The sequence below is a fragment of the Saccopteryx leptura genome, chromosome 11 (assembly GCF_036850995.1).
Source record: "Saccopteryx leptura isolate mSacLep1 chromosome 11, mSacLep1_pri_phased_curated, whole genome shotgun sequence".
Classification (NCBI taxonomy): domain Eukaryota; kingdom Metazoa; phylum Chordata; class Mammalia; order Chiroptera; family Emballonuridae; genus Saccopteryx; species Saccopteryx leptura.
The window spans coordinates 20,138,515-20,157,723 of record NC_089513.1 but is presented as its reverse complement, the minus strand read 5'-3'; the positions used below and the strand labels follow the sequence as shown (position 1 = coordinate 20,157,723).

The 19,209-nt window shown below is 45.9% G+C and overlaps 1 protein-coding gene across 2 annotated transcripts in view; it reads right to left on the bottom strand.

The window, feature by feature from the left end:
• MYO5B (myosin VB) overlaps positions 1-19,209 on the bottom strand; it is a 320,122-nt gene that overhangs the window by 152,336 nt on the left and 148,577 nt on the right. For both annotated transcript variants that reach the window (XM_066352739.1, XM_066352738.1), the window contains exon 4: positions 18,017-18,161. In XM_066352739.1, coding sequence (XP_066208836.1) covers positions 18,017-18,161 — 145 coding nt within the window. The remainder of the gene's footprint in view (positions 1-18,016; positions 18,162-19,209) is intronic.

Genomic DNA, 19,209 nt, shown 5'->3' with positions numbered 1-19,209 from the left:
AAATGTAAAGACGGCAAATGAAACCATTTCAATAGATGAAAAGACTACATTCCTGTCAAGCCTTGGACTTCTGCAATGGCAGCCTCAGGTCAAAAACAGATACATCGTTCCTCCAATTACTCAGGCCAGGTGAGAGAGTTACCAAGATCTCGGTTCTGACAGCTGTTGATTGATCTCTCCCCTCCCCTCTCTCTTGCAAGTGCCTTTTTTACAGCACACAAGAGCAGCCAAGAGTTAGCAATAAAATAGGAGACCCAAGTAACGCTGGATAATTAAAACCCACAATCTTCACTATCCATTCTATCCTACTACACGTTTGCATCTAACACTTCGGTTGACCTTCTGCTGACAGTGAGTCAGATCAGACAACACTCCTGCACCCACCTGACAAGCACAACGCCAGTGAAAAGCACAGGGATTTCTACGAAGCTAGGGTTTCTTTGGCACAGTCCCGTGTTGCTCCTTCTCCCTCCGGTGCCAACTGCAGCAGAGGGCATGGCACTGAGTACTTTTCACAGACTACAGCCCCAGGTGTCCATGGGCTTGGAGGGTGGATCAAGATGGACAGGACACGAGAATTAGAATGAGGCCCTACATGACTCCCACAGAACTCTCAGCGTCACAGGACAGGGTGACAGGGGAACCCAGCTGCCCATCAGTCACATAGCAGTTCCTCCATGCACACCTCTGTGGGGTAGACTCCAATCTTTCTGAGCAGGTGAACATGCTCCCTGAGGGGCTGACACTCAGGGAGGGCCCCCTAGCACACCTCAGGCCAAGAGCGGCAGGCGTGCTGGGGGGCAAGCAGAAGAGACCACCCACAGCCTGGGACTCTGGGGAGGAGGGAGATCTGAGATGGCGGAGACCCCAGAGAAAGACCCCTAGAGGGTCTTGTTAGAAGTCAATGTTGACAGGCCTAAGGTAGATCTTAACCAAGAGTCAGAGGTTTCCAGTGATGGAATAGATGTCCAGGGATAGGAATTGGCTGTGTTGTGGGTTCAGGAGACAGAGAGCTGAACCAGACACTTGGGAGTTTTTCCTTGTCTTTCCTTGAAGGACAATTGTGGAGGCACAAGCATAATTATGTAACTACCTTGCCTCTGGGGAAACAGAACCCCTCTGACATAATAAGCTTCTTTTCAATGGCTCCCTGTGAGCAGAGGGACCACTTTAATGAAGGTAATTGGTCACTTCTTAGGAAAGGTGTTGGGTTCTGAACATTTGTACACTTAAGGGCGGGGGGGGGGGGGAGTATGGGTAATACAATTAAAGCAATCCTCAAATATTCCCAAGACCAGAAATTGCTTGCTGTTTACTTTAATCTTTTTGAAAAACTATCTGGGTTTTCCTTTAATCACCTAAAATGCTGACATCTGGGCAATTTTCAATAATAATTGTGAGAAGTCCCTCATTCCGTGAAGGATGTGCAAAATCCCAAACGGTTCAGTGTTTCTCAGTGTTACTTTAGTGCATTACTTCTCAAAACCCACAGGAACATTACATTTTAAGAAGTATGTGCCTGGAGCAGCAGGTGTGCCCAGGGCGACCAGTTTCCTTCTTTGAGGCTGCATGAACTCACATCCTGTTATTGCTGCCGCAGCCACAGGAGCCCTCCGGACACAAGAGCCCTCCGGACAGAGCTCACCAGGCTCCTCCGCCCTGTGCTGGATGTGAGCAAGCGCCTCCCACAGGAGCACAGCTGCACTGCTCTGCCAGGCTGAAGGAAAAGGCACCGGTGGTGAGACTGGCACGTTCTCCGGCCAGGTGCTCTCTGGAAAGGCCGCTGCGTAGTGTGCTGATCTGGAACATGCTAAGATCCTTGCTTGGGCCCAGTCACCTCCAGTCCTGGGAAGACAGCGATGCTAACCTGTCACCCGCTCAGCAGCCACGCCTCGGTGCTGAATTTTGCTGGGCTGTGTTCTGGTTTCCTGGCTAGCGGGCAAGGGACACTGGGGAAAAGATAATGAGTGTGGGGGGTGTCGGGCAGTGGGCAAGGCTTTCGGAACCGAGGGACGCCAGGGGCTGCGCAGCCTTGAGTTTGAGATGGGCCCCGACACCAGCCTCTCAAATGCCTCTTCTTAAACCCTGTCCCTTTTTCCTTCGTTTCCTTGCTCGGCTAGACTCTCAGTCCCACTAGGATGTATATTAACCCAGGATCAAATCCTCTATGAACCCAAGGCCAAGTGTTTTCTTTTTAAATCTTCATTTTATATTCAATAAAGCTTAAATTTAAAAGGCTGGCTTACGGTTTGAAGAGACTTTCTCCTTTAAATAATCAGGTAGACTTATATGCCTGAGGGTTGGTATACGTGGTACTGAACCCTTCTACAGGCCATGGTACCTACTGAAACCCAAACAAGCTTTTTTGGACACACTTCTTTACAACGTACTAGTCATACGGACCTCCCTGCCCTCATCACCTGTCTCAGCCTAATTTTATCAAGTCTAGGCGCAAATGATAACATCTAAGAAATGTAGTTCCTATCCACCTTCTCTGAAATATCATCTCTGAATCTGCTACTCTCTACCTCTTTCATTTTCTTGGGAGTAACAGCTTCACTGAAATAAAATTCACCCATTTAAAGTGTATAGTTCAATGGTCTTTTATTATGTTCACCGAGGGCATAACCAATGACAAAATCAGTTTTAACACAGTGCATCAGCACAAAAAGAAACCTCATAACCTCATGTCCATTATCAGTTATTCTCTTTGCCCGTCAGTCGTCCCCCCCCCAACTGTGTCTATAGGTTTCTCCATTCTAGACTTTCACATGAATGAAATCACATGCTAATACAATGACGTGTTCACTGGCTTGCTTCCTTAGCATGTTTATAAGGTTTACTCACGCTGTAGGCTGTGTCAGTACTTCATTCTTTTTATGGCCGAACAACACATATAATGTTCCATTCTGTGGACACGCCACTTTTGTTTACCCGTTTTTCAGTGGATGGACATTTGGGTCGTTTTCCATTGTTTAGCCTTATGAATAATGCTGCTATAAGTATTCACATAAAGGGTTTTGTGGGATATGTTTTCATTTTTCTTGGGTTATAACGTGGCTTTGTGAATTTTCTTGAAGAATAAGCAATGAAAATCCCTTTTACCTTGAGCCTATAAAATTCTAACTTATGTCAAAAGATGAGACATGGCATACTACTCAAGAAATTTCCAATCATTTTATTCCCCAATAAACTATGTATGCTTGGTGGGGTTTTTTTTAAGCAGCCAAGAGAGAACAGAAATCCCTTCACCTTGAGCTGTTTTTGCTGACAAATCAAACAGCACTCTTTTTACTTCAAATGTTTATCAAATAAAACATTTCAAAAACTGTGATACCTCTCACCACTGGATGGATATGACTTTTCCAACTCCTAGAGATGCCAGTTAACGTTACATTTTAATTACCTGCCTATAGAAAATTTGGGAATTTCAAGCATCCCTAACACAGGAATCAATTTGGGAATTTCAGTGTGAACACTGAGGCAGCTCTTTGCTCCTGCTTCTTGCATGGGACCTCACACAGAAGTCCAAATGGGCTGCTTTGAGAGTGGGTGTTTTCTTGGCCACTCATGAGTTCACTTGATGACACATACACCCTTCCTCATGCTGTAAAGAACTCTGCATACAGGTGTAGCATATGTTCTGCTTCTTTTTAAAGCTAAGTTGATTGAAAACTCATGTCCATACAACAATGTGCACATGGATGTTCATAATTGCCAAAACTGGGAAGCAATCAAGATGTCCTTGAGCAGGCGAATGGATAAAATGTGGTACGTCCAAACAAAGGGATATTACTCAGCACTAAAAAAGGTGACCTAGCAGCCGTGAAAAGACATGGAGGAACCTTAAGTGCATATTACTAAGTAATATGAAAGAAGCCAATCTGAAAATACAGACATACTGTGTGATTCCAACTATATGGCATTCTGGGAAAAGGCGAAAGTATGGAGAAGCCAAAGGACCAGTGGTTGCCAGGTGTGGAGGTGGTGGGGAGGTGCGACCAGACGGAGCAGAGGACTTTTCAGGCTGTGGAATCCTCTGTATAATACCACAGGGACGGACACATGTCATTATGTATTATATATACAAATGTATAATGACATGTGTCCAAACCCACAGACTGTACAACACCAAGCACAAACCCTAATGTAAACCATGGACTTTGGGCGACTATGATGTGTGAACGCAGGTTCCTCCGTTGGAACAGATGCACTGCTCTGGCAGGGGCGTGGATGATGAGAGAGGCTGGATGAATATGGGCATGTGGGAACTCTCTGTCCCGTCCCCTCAATCTTGCTGTGAACCTAAAACTTGTCTTAATTTAAAAACAAAGATATGTGCAGAAAGGTCTTAACTCCTTAGATTGTTCGTTCTTTGTATACTATAGAACTTGTGAAAGTCTATCTGAAGAAACATTTGAAATCTTTTAAACTATCAATGTGAAGATACTGTTTGAATTGGGTTAATAGAGTCAAGCATGGAATGCTTTATGGAAACTGTAATGACCGCAGACCATTCCTAAGAGTAAGGTTCTATTCTTATTATTCCCATATTCCAGGTGGGGAAACAAGCACAGAGAGCTTATGTGGCCTGGCTAAGGGCATACAGCCCATCAGTGGCAGCGTGAGACACAGACTCAGGCAGTGGGCTGCAGCACCCACCTCAACCACTGCACCATACGGCTGCTGCTGAGACGAAGCGGCTGTTGTTATAACGTGGCATCACAACACAACGCTGTTCGCCTGTACCCATCTCAACCACCACACTCAGGCTAATCAATGGTGGATCTAATAAGCAGTTTTAAAGAATCACAAAAAAAGAAGGGAGGGAGGGGGGAGGGAGGTAGACAGATAACCCACGCTGATGACAGAGGGAGCACACTCCTCCCACCAGCCCCGATGAAGATGCATCCCCCAGTGCCTGCGCTACCGCACTTGTCCGCAGGAAGACGGATGGTAGAACGGGCCACACTCCACAGCCATTTATTCTCCACTTGGGAGAGAAGACAGTAAATCAAACACAGACACACCAGACCCCCAAATCAAACCCAGCTGACACTTGAAAAATGGAAAGTTCTTAAGCACGCTTTTAAAATATCCTATTATCAAGTGGTTAGCAGAGGAACTCTAACCTGCTACATAAAATAAATAGGGAGAAGTCACAGTTTTTCTTAATATTTTCTTTATAATTTTTCAAAGATGGGCTAAAGGATTGTTATTAAACTACAAACGACAAGACACAAACTAGTTGGGGCTCGAGCTGCCCCGGCCACCCCTGCCTGCAGACCAAACTGGAGCGAGAACACAGGCAAGCACATGTGTGTGCGCAAAAGGGAGTTTATTCTTGCATGATCGTTTATTAATTATTGTTATTTCCCCACACAAACAACTGTAAACCTACTTTTGCCCACCTCGTATACTGATCCTCAGTATCCTCAATGGAGATTGTACTGCATATTTAAACTAAATTCAGCTAGACTCCAAACAGCTCATACACCTATACAAATATGTTCTCAGTAACCTCTCAGCAAACATGAAGCTAGAGGTACAGCTATTCTTAGCTAGTAAGGGTGGCTAATCAGAGAAGTTGCATGGTGCTCTTTCTCTCTCTGCTACTAGGTAGAAGGCATTTTCTAAAAAGACATCCCATTCTTCTAAGTACCCTGGATATTGCTTTTATACTATTGGTATTTCTAACCAAAAAGGACATCTTTTCTCTCCTTTTTTTTTGAAGCAGGCCATCAGTCACAAAGTATTTTGTTCTCTAGTTCTGGGAACACAAAGGACTGAATTAATTGCCATCATCTTTTGGCCATAGGTACCCCTCCTCTGGCTTCCAACATAATTGATCTATAACCAGGGCAGGAGCCAGGCAGACTCAAGAAGCACTTGCTTTTAAATGTGTCTGCTGTGGTTCTAAAGGACGTAAGCATGGGCTTCTCCGGGACCGGCTCCCCGGCAGGCTCTGTGCACACTCCTCATGCACAGGGGAGTTCTCCCACTTCCCAAGGCCCGGCTCTTGGCAAAGACCAGGCGGATTACCCGAGTTACACAGGTGGTTTCAGCAAAGTTTTCTTTCTGCCTCACACAGATAGCATCTGGGAGTGTATAATAAGTATCCACACCTGAGCCCATCTGATTACCTCAACCTCTGGCGGGTGGGTGTGGTGGGAGCACGGGGAGGCCAGGGCATGGAGTTTGAAAGCTTCCCAGCAATTCTCCCGGAAAGCCAGGGCTGAGAATCACAGAAGCAGCAGCTGGTTATCTATTAACATTAAAGGATCCTCCACCTTTTAAACATGCTTTTGAATTCTGTGACTTCTTTCCTTGATAAAAACCGCCCTCTGATCCTTACTTCGTGCTGAGATGTCAAAAGCAACCAAGCAGAGCTTACAGACTGGAGAGACCATTCAAATTTGACACAGATTCTTTATGTGAGCCCCAGTTCCGATCCCAGAAATCATAATTACGTGTTCCAAAAGCTTCCCAAACACTGCTCCCAAGACTTGATCCTTTTGGAATCACTTACAGAGCTTGCTTTAAAAAAAAAATACAGATGACTTACTGCCACCCTGAGGCTCTGACTCAGTAAAGCCGGGGGCGGGCTGGGCTGTGTTCCTCAGTGATTCCTGTGCAAAGCCACGGAGAGGAACCCCTGCTCATTCCATCCACGGGCAAGGCCAGACCCAGTCATGGACTGGATTCAGGTCTAGCTCCTCATCTGCGTGATAAACAACCTTCACAAGCCCCCCCCCCCCCCAATGCTGTCCACTGCTGCACACCTGCGTCCTAATGCAGTCAGAGAGCTACTTGAAAAGGCAGGGCTCTTTCACCCAGGCTAGAAAGACGACACTGACAGGGGTCAATGGCCACGCACTCCTAACCACGTCACCCACAAGGGCGGAGGGCTGCACTGAGCCCACCCCGCTGCTCACCGCCTTCCCAGGGCAGCACCTCGGCAAGGGCCACAGCAGGTGGCGGCATGATGGCTCATCTTCTGTGGGACACGAACTACCCACGAAAATTGTTTCGTCTGGGGCTTTGGTACTGCCCTGCACATTAGCCCAGTCATCTCTCCTGAACATGCTCCCCAATCATTGAGAAAAACTGAGTATGCTCCCTGAAATGTATATTTATAAATCACTTTCCCTGCCACTGTACTAATATACTGTGCACATTATTAAAAATACATAAACATTACTTTAAATCTTGAAAGAATGTGAAAAAAATTAAGTTCTAATATTTTTTTCCCACACTCTAATGGACCATCTTCCAAAAACTGACATACTCCAGCAGTGAGTGTGAAGACCCATGCTCTCACCTACTGATTCACCACCGTGGGCACCAGATGTGACCGAGTCTCACTTCTGCCCATTTGGGATAAAACGCTTCCTGGCCTCCACCACACACTCAGTGGTTTCTGGCAGGCTGTCTTTCAAGCAACTGGCTAAAACACAAATGGCTCCTGCAGTGTAATGGACTACTCTCGTTTTGCTTAAGCTCACTGAGGGCCTCACCCAAAGGCCGGTGGGGTCACGTCCTCACACCATTCCGGGGGCTGCTCCACCCGCAACAGCGCAAGCTCACTCAAAGTGCAAAACTAAAACTTGTTGGTTCTCTGCATATGGCAATAAGGAATTTTAAACAAAATAAGGTTGATTCTGTATTGCCTCTAGATAGATTGGCGACCATCTATAAACTCCTATCATTCTAATTTTAAACACAGACCTATAAAAAAAAATAGTCCAAAGGAACTTGGCTAATCACTGAACTGCCTTACTTACACTCTACACTTGGCCCCGAAGGACGACCTGTTCTCCGCGGGGACCTGCAAAGGGTCTCTTGCTCAATTTTGGATTCTTCTTCCAGCACGTCTTTCTTTTGGACACTATAAAATCAGTGATAGATATCACGTATTATTTATCATCAGCATTATTACAACCACCATCACTACACCAGAAACTAAACTGAACAGTATCTCTGTGCCAGTCATCATTCTAAGCACTTTTCATTCATCCACTCATTGGACTCTAACAATCCTGTGAGTCAGACACTGTATTTATCCCCATGTTATAGATGCAGACACTGCAGCAAAGTGAGGTCAACTTCAGGAACTTGCCAAGGTCACACAGCTGTGTTTTGAGAACCCAGGCCGTCTTGTCCCTGGACACCAACCCGCCTCATTCCATGACATCTTCCTTTCCCACTAAACTTGGGCACAAAGTCAGACCATTTGCAGCCACTCTGTCTTCCAGGATCTAAATACACAGTTAAAAAAGAAAGAGTGGTTAACACAGCGTGAAAGGCATGACTACGACGTAAATAGAAATGCCATTTCATCCTGCTAGGCTTCACATTTTATTAGCTTTTTTCACTGAAAATTATTTCGGACACCTTGAAAAACCAAGCCTTACTCACATGTCACCATCACTACGAATTCCAGAAGAAATCCACGTAGGGTGACAAGTTTGACTTTGACATCAGAACAAGGCTATGTAGCAAGAACACAGGAGGCACAGAAGCACGGCCCAGCACAGGGCTCTCTGCTTGACCCCACACCCACCCGAACCTGGTTACATCTTCCAGTAACCTGAGAAGGGAGGGGGCATACACCCCTGAACCTGGTTACATCTTCCAGTAACCTGAGAAGGGAGGGGCATACACCCCTGAACCTGGTTACATCTTCCAGTAACCTGAGAAGGGAGGGGCATACACCCCTGAACCTGGTTACATCTTCCAGTAACCTGAGAAGGGAGGGTTACACCCCTGAACCTGGTTACATCTTCCAGTAACCTGAGAAGGGAGGGGCATACACCCCTGAACCTGGTTACATCTTCCAGTAACCTGAGAAGGGAGGGTTACACCCCTGAACCTGGTTACATCTTACAACGACCTGAGAAGGAAGGGCATACACCCACCCTCTGTTTCAGCTGCGGACATGGAGGTGTCTTGAGTGAAAGAACCTGACCAGAGTGAAACACGGGAAGGCAGAGGTAAGGCTGGGATCTGGGGAGGCCCCCTCCTCAGACATGAGCACCCCGAACATCATGTCTGACCGACCTGGTGTACACAGGTTCTAACAAGGGTCAACAAGATAGGCAAGTACCTACATTTTTAGTTCTATCAGGTTAAATTATTAGTACCTAGAGAAAGAACTGCTGCTCACATATTATCGAAACCCATCCAGATTAACACTTCTTAATCAATGGATAAGAACAGGGAAACAGATTTGCTAAATTACACATGCGTCAAGCCAGGGAGACCTAATATGTCAGATGCAAAATCCAGGATTCAAAAAGATGCACTTGCCAAACTAATGAAACACAGGAACAAAAGGTTAAATCTCATAGCGATAACTGTTCATCCTGCTCAGCACATAAAAAATCAATTGCGCAAGTGCAGAATGAGGGTAATGCATCTGCAAGCAGCTCAGATTAATAGTGACAGGAAGTAGATCAGTGGTATGTGGCGTGGAAGGATGGATTTCAAAGAAACACAGGGAAACTTTTGGGAGTTAAAGGAAAGTTCATTATTTGGATTGTGGTGGTGGTAGTTCCACAAGGGTATACATACATCAAAATGTGTCAAATTACGCTGGCCAGTTGGCTCAGTGGTAGAGAATCAGCCCAGCAAATGGAAGTCCCAGGTTCGATTCCCAGTCAGGGCACACAGGAGAAGCAACCATCTGCTTCTCCCCCTCGTCTCCCATCATCTCTTTCTCTTCCTCTCCTGCAGCCATGGCTCAAATGGTTCAGCAAATTGGGCCCGGGTTCTGAGGACGACTCCATGGCTTTGTCTCAGGCACTAAAATAGCTCAGTTGCCAAGCAATGGAGCAGCAGCCCAGACAGGCAGAACATCATCTGGTAGGGGGCTTGTTGGGTGGATCCCAGTCAGGGCGCGTGCGGGAGTCTGTCTCTGCATCCCCTCCTCTCACTTAATAAAAAAAAGTGTCAAATTGTACATGTAATCTAATGTGTGTAAGTGCAGTTTAAACATGTACAGTTTATTGCTGGCCAATTAAACCTCCTTAAAGTTGTAATAAATAGTTCTTGTGCATATGTGAGTGGAGGAAAGGGGAACAGAAATTTATTGTAATAGCTTGCAAACTTATTAAGTCAACAACATGAAATGCCTGCCAAAGTTAATGCAACCACAGGCCTTCTAACAGAAGTTCTGCATAAGAAAGGGACTCTCTTCACCTCACCCGGCAGACCTACATTTCGAGACTGCCGTCATCAGAGAGAAAGACCGAGTGATGACCACGATGGGACAGGTCAGAAAACCGCGCTCGGAAGGAATGGCTGTGGCAGCCAGGACGTTCAGCCCACAGCTGAGGAGAGACATCCACTGACAGTGAGGGCTGCCATGTGTAAGAAAAGGCCCACTGTCCCGGAGAGTGGGGCGGAACAGAGCGCGGACCTACGGGCGAAAGCAAATGGAGACCAGGTAGAGCGCCATGTAACAGAGAAATTCCTGCTAATGAAAGCTGCTAACAAGGAAACACATCTGCCAGATAAGAGTTACCTATACTGGGGTTGGCCAAGCAGCGACCAAAGGGCCAGCTGCAGGACATGGTCTCCCTGCATTCTCACAGGGCAAGCAATTCCTACTAGATGACTGCAGGCTCTCTCCTTTCTAACGGGCTGTGATTCCCAGGTAAAAGAGAGTCAATATTAATAAACTGAAGTATCTTTCATCTCTATGATTTCATATTTGGACTTCACAAAGCGTGTTAGGGACAGTGCAGACAGGCAATTCTTGGCAACGTTCATGACCTACCAAGGAAATAGTCCAGTTCTGTTCTTTTCTGACCTCGCAATTTGAAGATATGATGACAATATAAACTTACCAGTTTCTTTTAATACAGGATGTCATTAGCTACATTCACTACACAATTAAATAATTTCCCCCTACTTTCAGAAATTTAAATGATAAAACTAGAATTTTAACCCTGACAGGTAGAAATGCAGAGAACACCATCTAAGAGACTATAAAGACTGACATGAGGCCACAGACCTCAGCACTCTGGCACCCGCTGAGGCAGAGGCGGTGAACGTGGGCATGGCTGGGCATGAGGGCGTGGAAGAGGGGACTGAGGTGAGCAGGGAACAGTAGGAACAGCTGAACAGCACAGTGAAGACAGCCACCCTGTGAACAAAGAGGGGAACTACTCAGGGAATGTTCTAGAAAGAAGAGATAATGCCAGAGAGGAAATTAAAAGCTATTTCTGTGTTCGGATATCTCAAGCATCTCCTGTACCTTGTCCTAAAACAAACTGGTCCTGACTTGAAATCATAATGAATGGAGAGAAAAACAAAACTTCATCCGAACCTGGCCCAATAACTCAGTTGGTTAGAAAGTCATCCTAATACGTCAAGGTAGAGGGTTCAATCCTCGGTCGGGGCACATACAGGAATCAACCAATGAATGCATAAGTAGATCAACAGATTGATGTTTCTCTGTTCTTTCTTTCTCTAAAATCAATTTTTTAAAAATTAAAAAAACTTTATCAAAAGGTCAGGGCTGATTGAAGCTATGCTTTCAGAATCGACTGTAAAAATTCAGCAAGTCATTGCTCCCTAATTACTGACCTCTCCGGTGATTCTACCATTCACTGTATTGATCAACATCCAATGAAGTGATCAGCTTTAACATTCACATCCCAAATTCTTACAGTGCTCAAGGGTTTTCCAAGGTTCCTAATGATGTCTCACTGGGTCCATGTCCCTCTCTGAGGCAGGGCCAATGTTCTTTTCAAGGGTGGGGACACTGAGAACCACAGAGGTCAAAGGGTTTGTCCACCCACACATAACAGGTGGCTGAGACATTATCAGGAACAGGCCCCTGGAAACTCCCGTACAGTATGCTCCTTACAGAAAACCCAGCCTGGCCCTGCGCCCTCAGTCTGACGACGTTCTCCCACCGAAAACATGAGGCTCAGTCAGAAAACCCTCCCTACCCCACCCCCTGAACTGTACACCAGCCCCGAACACATACTGCCTTACATCAGAGAGGGGAAACCTGGCACCACTCTAACTAGACCCTTATCTCAAAGCAGACTGTGAATTTAAGTCACCCATGTATGATTCTTGTAACAGTTATTTTCCCAAGGATTCACGTTCCAGAGAGTCTTTGGCCTAAGACATCCTAAAAAGCCCACTGCCAGACGTCCCAGAGTGTCCCACCCAATGGCCGGGAAGATAAACTGTCCGTTCCATCCGGGGGTCTCGGGGGGCTGTGTTGCCCTCCACCGTGCTTCCTCGTGTCTCTCCTTCTGTGACACACTGCCACAGCCAGGAACTTCTCTCCGTGCCTGAGAGGAGCCACCGTGCCTCCTCGTGTCTCTCCTTCTGTGACACACTGCCACAGCCAGGAACCTCTCTCCGTGCCTGAGAGGAGCCACCGTGCTTCCTCGTGTCTCTCCTCCTGTGACACACTGCCACAGCCAGGAACCTCTCTCCGTGCCTGAGAGGAGCCACCGTGCTTCCTCGTGTCTCTCCTTCTGTGACACACTGCCACAGCCAGGAACCTCTCTCCGTGCCTGAGAGGAGCCACCGTGCTTCCTCGTGTCTCTCCTTCTGTGACACACTGCCACAGCCAGGAACCTCTCTCCGTGCCTGAGAGGAGCCACCGTGCTTCCTCGTGTCTCTCCTTCTGTGACACACTGCCACAGCCAGGAACCTCTCTCCGTGCCTGAGAGGAGCCACCGTGCTTCCTCGTGTCTCTCCTTCTGTGACACACTGCCACAGCCAGGAACCTCTCTCCGTGCCTGAGAGGAGCCACCGTGCTTCCTCGTGTCTCTCCTCCTGTGACACACTGCCACAGCCAGGAACCTCTCTCCGTGCCTGAGAGGAGCCACCGTGCTTCCTCGTGTCTCTCCTTCTGTGACACACTGCCACAGCCAGGAACTTCTCTCCGTGCCTGAGAGGAGCTACCGTGCTCGCTTCCAATGGCGACAGAGGCCAGCCTCCCTGCCCCCTCATTCCATCATCCTCAAGCCCTCTTCCTCCTGTTTATGAAAGTGGAATGCTCCTAGTTTGGGGGATCCCTTCTTACTATGGACTCTTATGTCCAAACTGCTCCCCTGGAAGGCCTTCAAATTCTCTCCAAACTCTACACACTTGTGGGGACCCAACCAGGGTTTATGAGTCAGGGCCGTTCCCCTCAAGGGAGCACAGGCTTTCTCTCTCAAGGAGCCCCCCCCTCGCATCTCCAGGAACACGCCCACCCACACGGGTCAGTCTGTCACCACCAGCGGGCCATGCCACAGGTGCGTCCAGTGGCATACCTCTCCCCGGTTTCCCAGGCGACTACAGCCTAGTCTCTCCCTGTTTGTCACAGCTCCGCAACACAGCAGGGCCAGACGGAAATACGAGTGCTCACCCCCTGGACCACCGGAGCAAACAGACTACCCCTGCAGCATCCCCGCTCTCTTCCAAGAAGCACAAACAGCACAAAAAAGCATCAGACCTGACCAGCCCGATAAGATGGCTCAGTCCCCCCGCAAAGCTAGAAAGTACACCAAAACTCGAGTCTCACTGTGGACTCTTAGACATTTTTCCACCATGGAGGGGAGATGTCTATCGGTTGGCCCCCACGGTGCCCTGAGGACCACAGTCCACTCTGTCCTTGGGAAGACCATCTGGACCAGCCAGCAGGTACCACTGGGGTGAGAGTATGGCTTCTCAGCTAGTGCAAGGGCTTCTCAGCAAACAAACTGGGTCTGAATCCCAGCTTTACCCAGTCACTGTCTTCAGGACCTCGGAGAAGTATTCAGGATCCCTAAGTCTCTATCCTCATCTGGATGATGGTGATAACTTCCCTCAGTTGGTGGTTTTAAGAACTAAACACCCTAATGTGCTGATTCTTTCTCGTCTTCCTAGAACACAGATCCTACGCCCTAAGGTACAGAGCTGGTGATCCAGGAAGCAGCTTCACCCCGGGCCACACGGCCTCACACTGAATCATCCCCTTCCATTCATTATACAGAGCTTGTTTATGGCACACAAGCTATTTCCACAAGAACCTAAGCTTCTCATGAGAAGATTGCTCATCCTTGTAAACAGTATAGAGATATGGAGAAGGCGAAGTTTGTTCTGAAATAGGGCCCATCAGAGAAAAGCTGTTCTTTGAACATCCCTTGTGTCTTTATCTAACAAGCTCTAAAATGTTTCCGTTTCTCTAGGCCAGCATTTCCTAAAGAGTGTTGCACAGAACATTAGCCCCCTGAGATAACCCTTGAACAGCTTTGTGTCTTAATATGATGTGCAAACCCAGCGTGATGCATCCCCGCCTTGGAGGCTCAGAACACACGTCAACAGAACTGCTCTGAGAAGGCCTGCCTTCACAGAAGAGGCTTCATTTGATTAATCCAGGGTTTCCCAACGCATGTGACCACCTTTCTACCCTGTTCTTAGAACGTACTTTTCTCCCAAAGTTCACCCCAACCTGCACATGTCTCCACAGTCCGACCCACCCCGTCTGACAGCAGTCCACAGCGCTCCAACAGACCCTCTCGCCAGCGAGGTCTGGCTTCCCTGGGTGCTGGTCCCTGACCATGCCCTTTTGTTTATAACAGCTTTATTGAGATATAAGTCACAGAACACACAATTCACCCACTTTAAAGCACACAATTCAAAGGGTAGTAGTGCATTTGCGGAGTCGGGCAGCCATCAACACAATCAATTATAGGACATTTTCATCATCCCCTCCTCTCTACCCCCCCCAAAAATATATCCAGAAGCAATCAGTCCCCATTCCCTTCAAACCTGTAACCCCAGGCTGCCACTAATCTACTTTGTTTGTATAGATTTGCTTGTTCTGAATATTTCATATAAATGGAATCATACAATTTAGGGGGTAGACAAAAGTAGATTTACAGTTGTAATACAAGAAACTAATACAATAATGAATTAAATAATACAAGAATAAACTGTGTTTCACGTACTCACAACTGTAAATCTACATTACCCCACACCTGTATGTGGTCTTTTGTGTCTGGCTTCTTTCACTGAGTCTAATGTTTTCAAGGTTCATCCATGCATGAAGTAGCACACATCAGTACTTTGTTCCTTTTTATAGCCAAATAATATTCCATCGTATGACTATACCATATGCTATTTATGCATTCAACTACTGATGGACAGTTCTATTGTTTTCACCTTTTGGCTATTGTGAATAATGCTGCTACTAACATCTGTAGGTAAGTTTTTTGCCTGCACATATGTTTTCATTTCTCTTGGGTATATATTTAAGAGTGGAATTGGGGGGTCATGTGGTAACTTGATGTTTAACCTTTTGAAGAACTGCCACAGTATTTTACAAAGCAGCTGCCCCATTTTATATTTCCACTCACAGTGTTTGAGGACTCCTATGCACTCTTGCCAACACTTGTTTTTCTCTCTTTTCAACTATAGACATCCTGGTGAACATAATACAGGATGTCATTGTGGTTTTGTGACGTCTTTTGATCACACTGCTAAGGTTATAATCGCTCTATTTTGCCCACCTAGATGCCTTCTTCTCTCTCTCTATGCAGCTTACTAATTCACCAAGCTCCAGCTTAAATCCTACAATTTTCTTGGACCATCTGTGACAGTCACATCTCCAAACTCAATTCAAATGACTCCATGCATGGCTTCTAATTACAAATCCTGTAGTTACAGGATTTTTGGCCTACGTATGTTTCCTCTCTCCAGTCAGGCTGTGAGCTCCTTAAGAAGTGGGGACAGGTCTTATAATTCTTAGTGTTCATTCAGGAAGGAGCCTATCAAATAACTAGCACTTTACACGTGTTCACTGATCCAGTTCAATGTAGGAGCTGAGGCTGGGGTTGGGGCAGATGAACACGAAGGAGAAGGCATTGGGATCTCTGACTGGAGGCAGGAGCCGAAGTAAAGAAGTAAGCTGGGGAAGCCAGTCTCCCCGCTCACAGGGAACTACAGGTTCTTATACAAAGGGCAGAATTCATGAATTAGATGTTTCATACTATTTCGCCATTCTTCTTCACGGTGAATCTCTATTTACTCTTGTCTAGACATGGTGAGTTCAATAGGGACACGGACAGTGAACAAGGCCTCTTATCATGTCTCCTCTTCCTTCCTCCAGCATGGCAGGACTGTGTGTGAACTCTCAGGATGGGGATGGAGGTCTGGTTTTACCCCCTGAGCTCCCACGGAGCCCCCACCACCACCCACAAGTGATGGAGTCACCCTGAAAGTCACATCCCAAAAAAACACCTCAGTCCCTAGTAAATCAAGAGAAAGCCAACTGAGTCAGGGCCTCCAAAGACTGGAAGTCATTAACTTTAGTTTCTCACGCCCTTTATTTTGCCCAGCTGTTACGGAGGCCTGGGTTCAGAGCCCACTGTGTGAGGCCATGGCTACTTGAATCACATAATTATTTCAATAGCTACCGATGAGTCAGGTGAGCACAACACACAGTTGTGCACAGTTGAATTGGCAAGCATTGTGAAATGAATGTGTTCTGGTATTTGAAATTGACAGAGAAGGCCCTGATTGGAAATACAGCGAATATTTCCCTGCATCAGACCAGTGGGTCTCCTCTTTCTTAGCACAGCAAGAATTCTTCTAAAGTATCTCTCAGATCAATAACAGAAGCCCTGAGCTGCTGACAATAGAACATTCAAAAATAGCTCTCTCCTGTGACCACTTGTGCTGGTCTTAAACTTCCAATACATGTTCATGAGCAAAAATTGCTTAAGAATTTCAGCAAAATTAAGTTGGCTGAACTTTGGGACTCAGCAGGTAAAATGAATATAAACTTTAAAACTTTAAAGAAAACCCATAAGGTGCAAATCCTGGTCCAGCATTAACATCCAAACCCCTTAATCATCAACTGCATTGCCCTAAGCAAGATGGGATCACCACCACTCTGGCTGCCCACATCCCCGCCCTTCTAATGGGTGTGATAAGAACCCAAACAAGGGAAATAACGGGAGTGTAGAACAACCATGGGCCCAGCTTCAGGCATGGACAGGAAGAATGGAGCCTTCTAGTCAAGAGGACTTACAATATGAATAAAGCTGGAGGCTGGGAGATTCTCAAAGGGAACCTCCAGAAGTCTCTGATAGCAACTTCTGATACATCTAAGTGCATCCCAGACATTTGGTCAAACACTAGTCTAGAAACTGCTGTGACGGTATTTTTTAGATCAAATTAACATTGAAATCAGTAGACTTGGAGTAAAGCAAATTACCCTCCATAATGTGGTAGGCCTCATCCAATCAGTTGAAGGTTATACAAGAGAAAAACTGAGCTCTCTCAAAGAAAAAATTCTGCCAGTAGACTGTCTTCAGACTCAAAATGCAACACCAACTCTTTTCTGGGTCTCCAAGCCTTGAGCTAATTCCTTAAAATAAAAATCCTCCACTTCTCTCTCTGTGCGCACGGGCGCACACACACATACACACACACATACAGGCTTCATGTTGGTTCTGATTCCCTAGAAACTTAGCCCATCTTCTTAGGAAATAACCTGTACCTTTCCTTCAAAGACTGGGGGTGGGGGGGGAGGTAGGAGCAAAAATGAGATCTACTTAAGTGGCTAAATCCAAAACCACTGTGTGTGACTATTAATTTGAAATTTCTATTTCAGCCCCAAATGCTTGGCATCTTCAAGAATTGGTGGAGAGTCCTGGTTCCTTCAGAAAGGAGCCATGTGAGATCTGTAAAATGAAGGGTGATCCTATAAAATGGATTCACTCCACCAGGAGAGAAGGAGGGCCAAAATGAAGTCAAAGAGATGAAATGCTAGGTATTTACTGCACTGCTCAAACGATAAAATGAGTCTGAGGAGCCACTGTCTCTAAGCCTAGACTGCATTCACAAGAATAAAATAAAGACATGAAGAAATGTGGTAATAAATAGAACTTGGGCTCATTTTGTTTTGAAGATGTTTCCTCGATTCTAGAACCACCATTCTCATCATTGAGCAAAAGCAGCAAATCTGCTCGCTGATTACTCAGGAAAACTTCTGGGCTGAGCTGGTTCTTACCTGGCCATCTGCTTGTAGGCTTCTTCTGCCACAGCAAAGATGTGGGGGTCCATATCCCCCATGTTTTGGCCGCTGTAGGCATAGATGACATCTTGTCCATAGATTGGCAACTGTTCATAAGGATTAATGGCAACAAGCACGATACCTGCAAACAGACAATGCAGTCAGGTTCTGGAAACACAATGGCCAGAGCATCAGCTAATAAAAGCCTTTGTTCATTACAGCAAGTCTAAAGAATAGGATGGTAACAGAATGAGTCTTCACCAATCACTCAACTAAATCATTACATATCTTTGGGTTTCCTAGGCACCATGCTAGGTCATGGTAGAGAAGACAATGGCGGGGCAGGCTTCTAAATAATAAACACACATACACACACAGAGACACAAAAATGCTCAAGAAAATGAATTCATAAAATAGACATGTGCTAAGTATTGCAGGATCAGAGAGAAGAGAATGCTTAACTCTGCGAACAGGTGTTAGGCTTAAAAAGCCATCTCAAAATAAAAAAATCTAATAAAGGGACTATTAATTATTCATTTTTATATGGGTTATCTTAAGTAAAATACAAACAACTTGTGGACACGAAGTATGGTTTACACATCTCAAGGTTAAATCTTGGCTCAGCCAGTTATATTCTGGGTGACTTAGGCAAATCACCCAACCACGGTGCCTCAGTTAACAGGCCTGTAAAATGGGGATAAGAACTGCCATTTACCTGGGTTATCCTGAGGATAATTAACAGAGAGAACACTGAGGCCAGCCCCTTACAAAGTAAGCTCTGAGTGTTGGCTAGTTTTGGTGATCTCACATCACATTATATCATAAGTATTAGCTTTTATTTCACCATTTTTTTCATCTTGTGTCCCTAAAAGGAGACTCTGCAACAGTGGACTCCAGAAATGCATGTTGATTGAAGAATCAATAAATCCTCTAACCTTTCAGATCTTTTACGGAAAGGTAAGGGAAGTTGATATTTGAGAATATAAAAAGAAAAAAATACAAATGCAACCTTCAAGGTAAGACAGAAATCCGTGCCTCTTCCTTTCACATAAGAGCACATTCTGGATGTTAGAAGAACCACTGTCAGGGCTTCAAAACATACGAGCTTTTCCAGTCATGTGGAGAAGAAAAGACAAGAATGGAAAGGTCATTGCCAAACAGACGACCTCTCTCACTGTGTTACCTTCCAG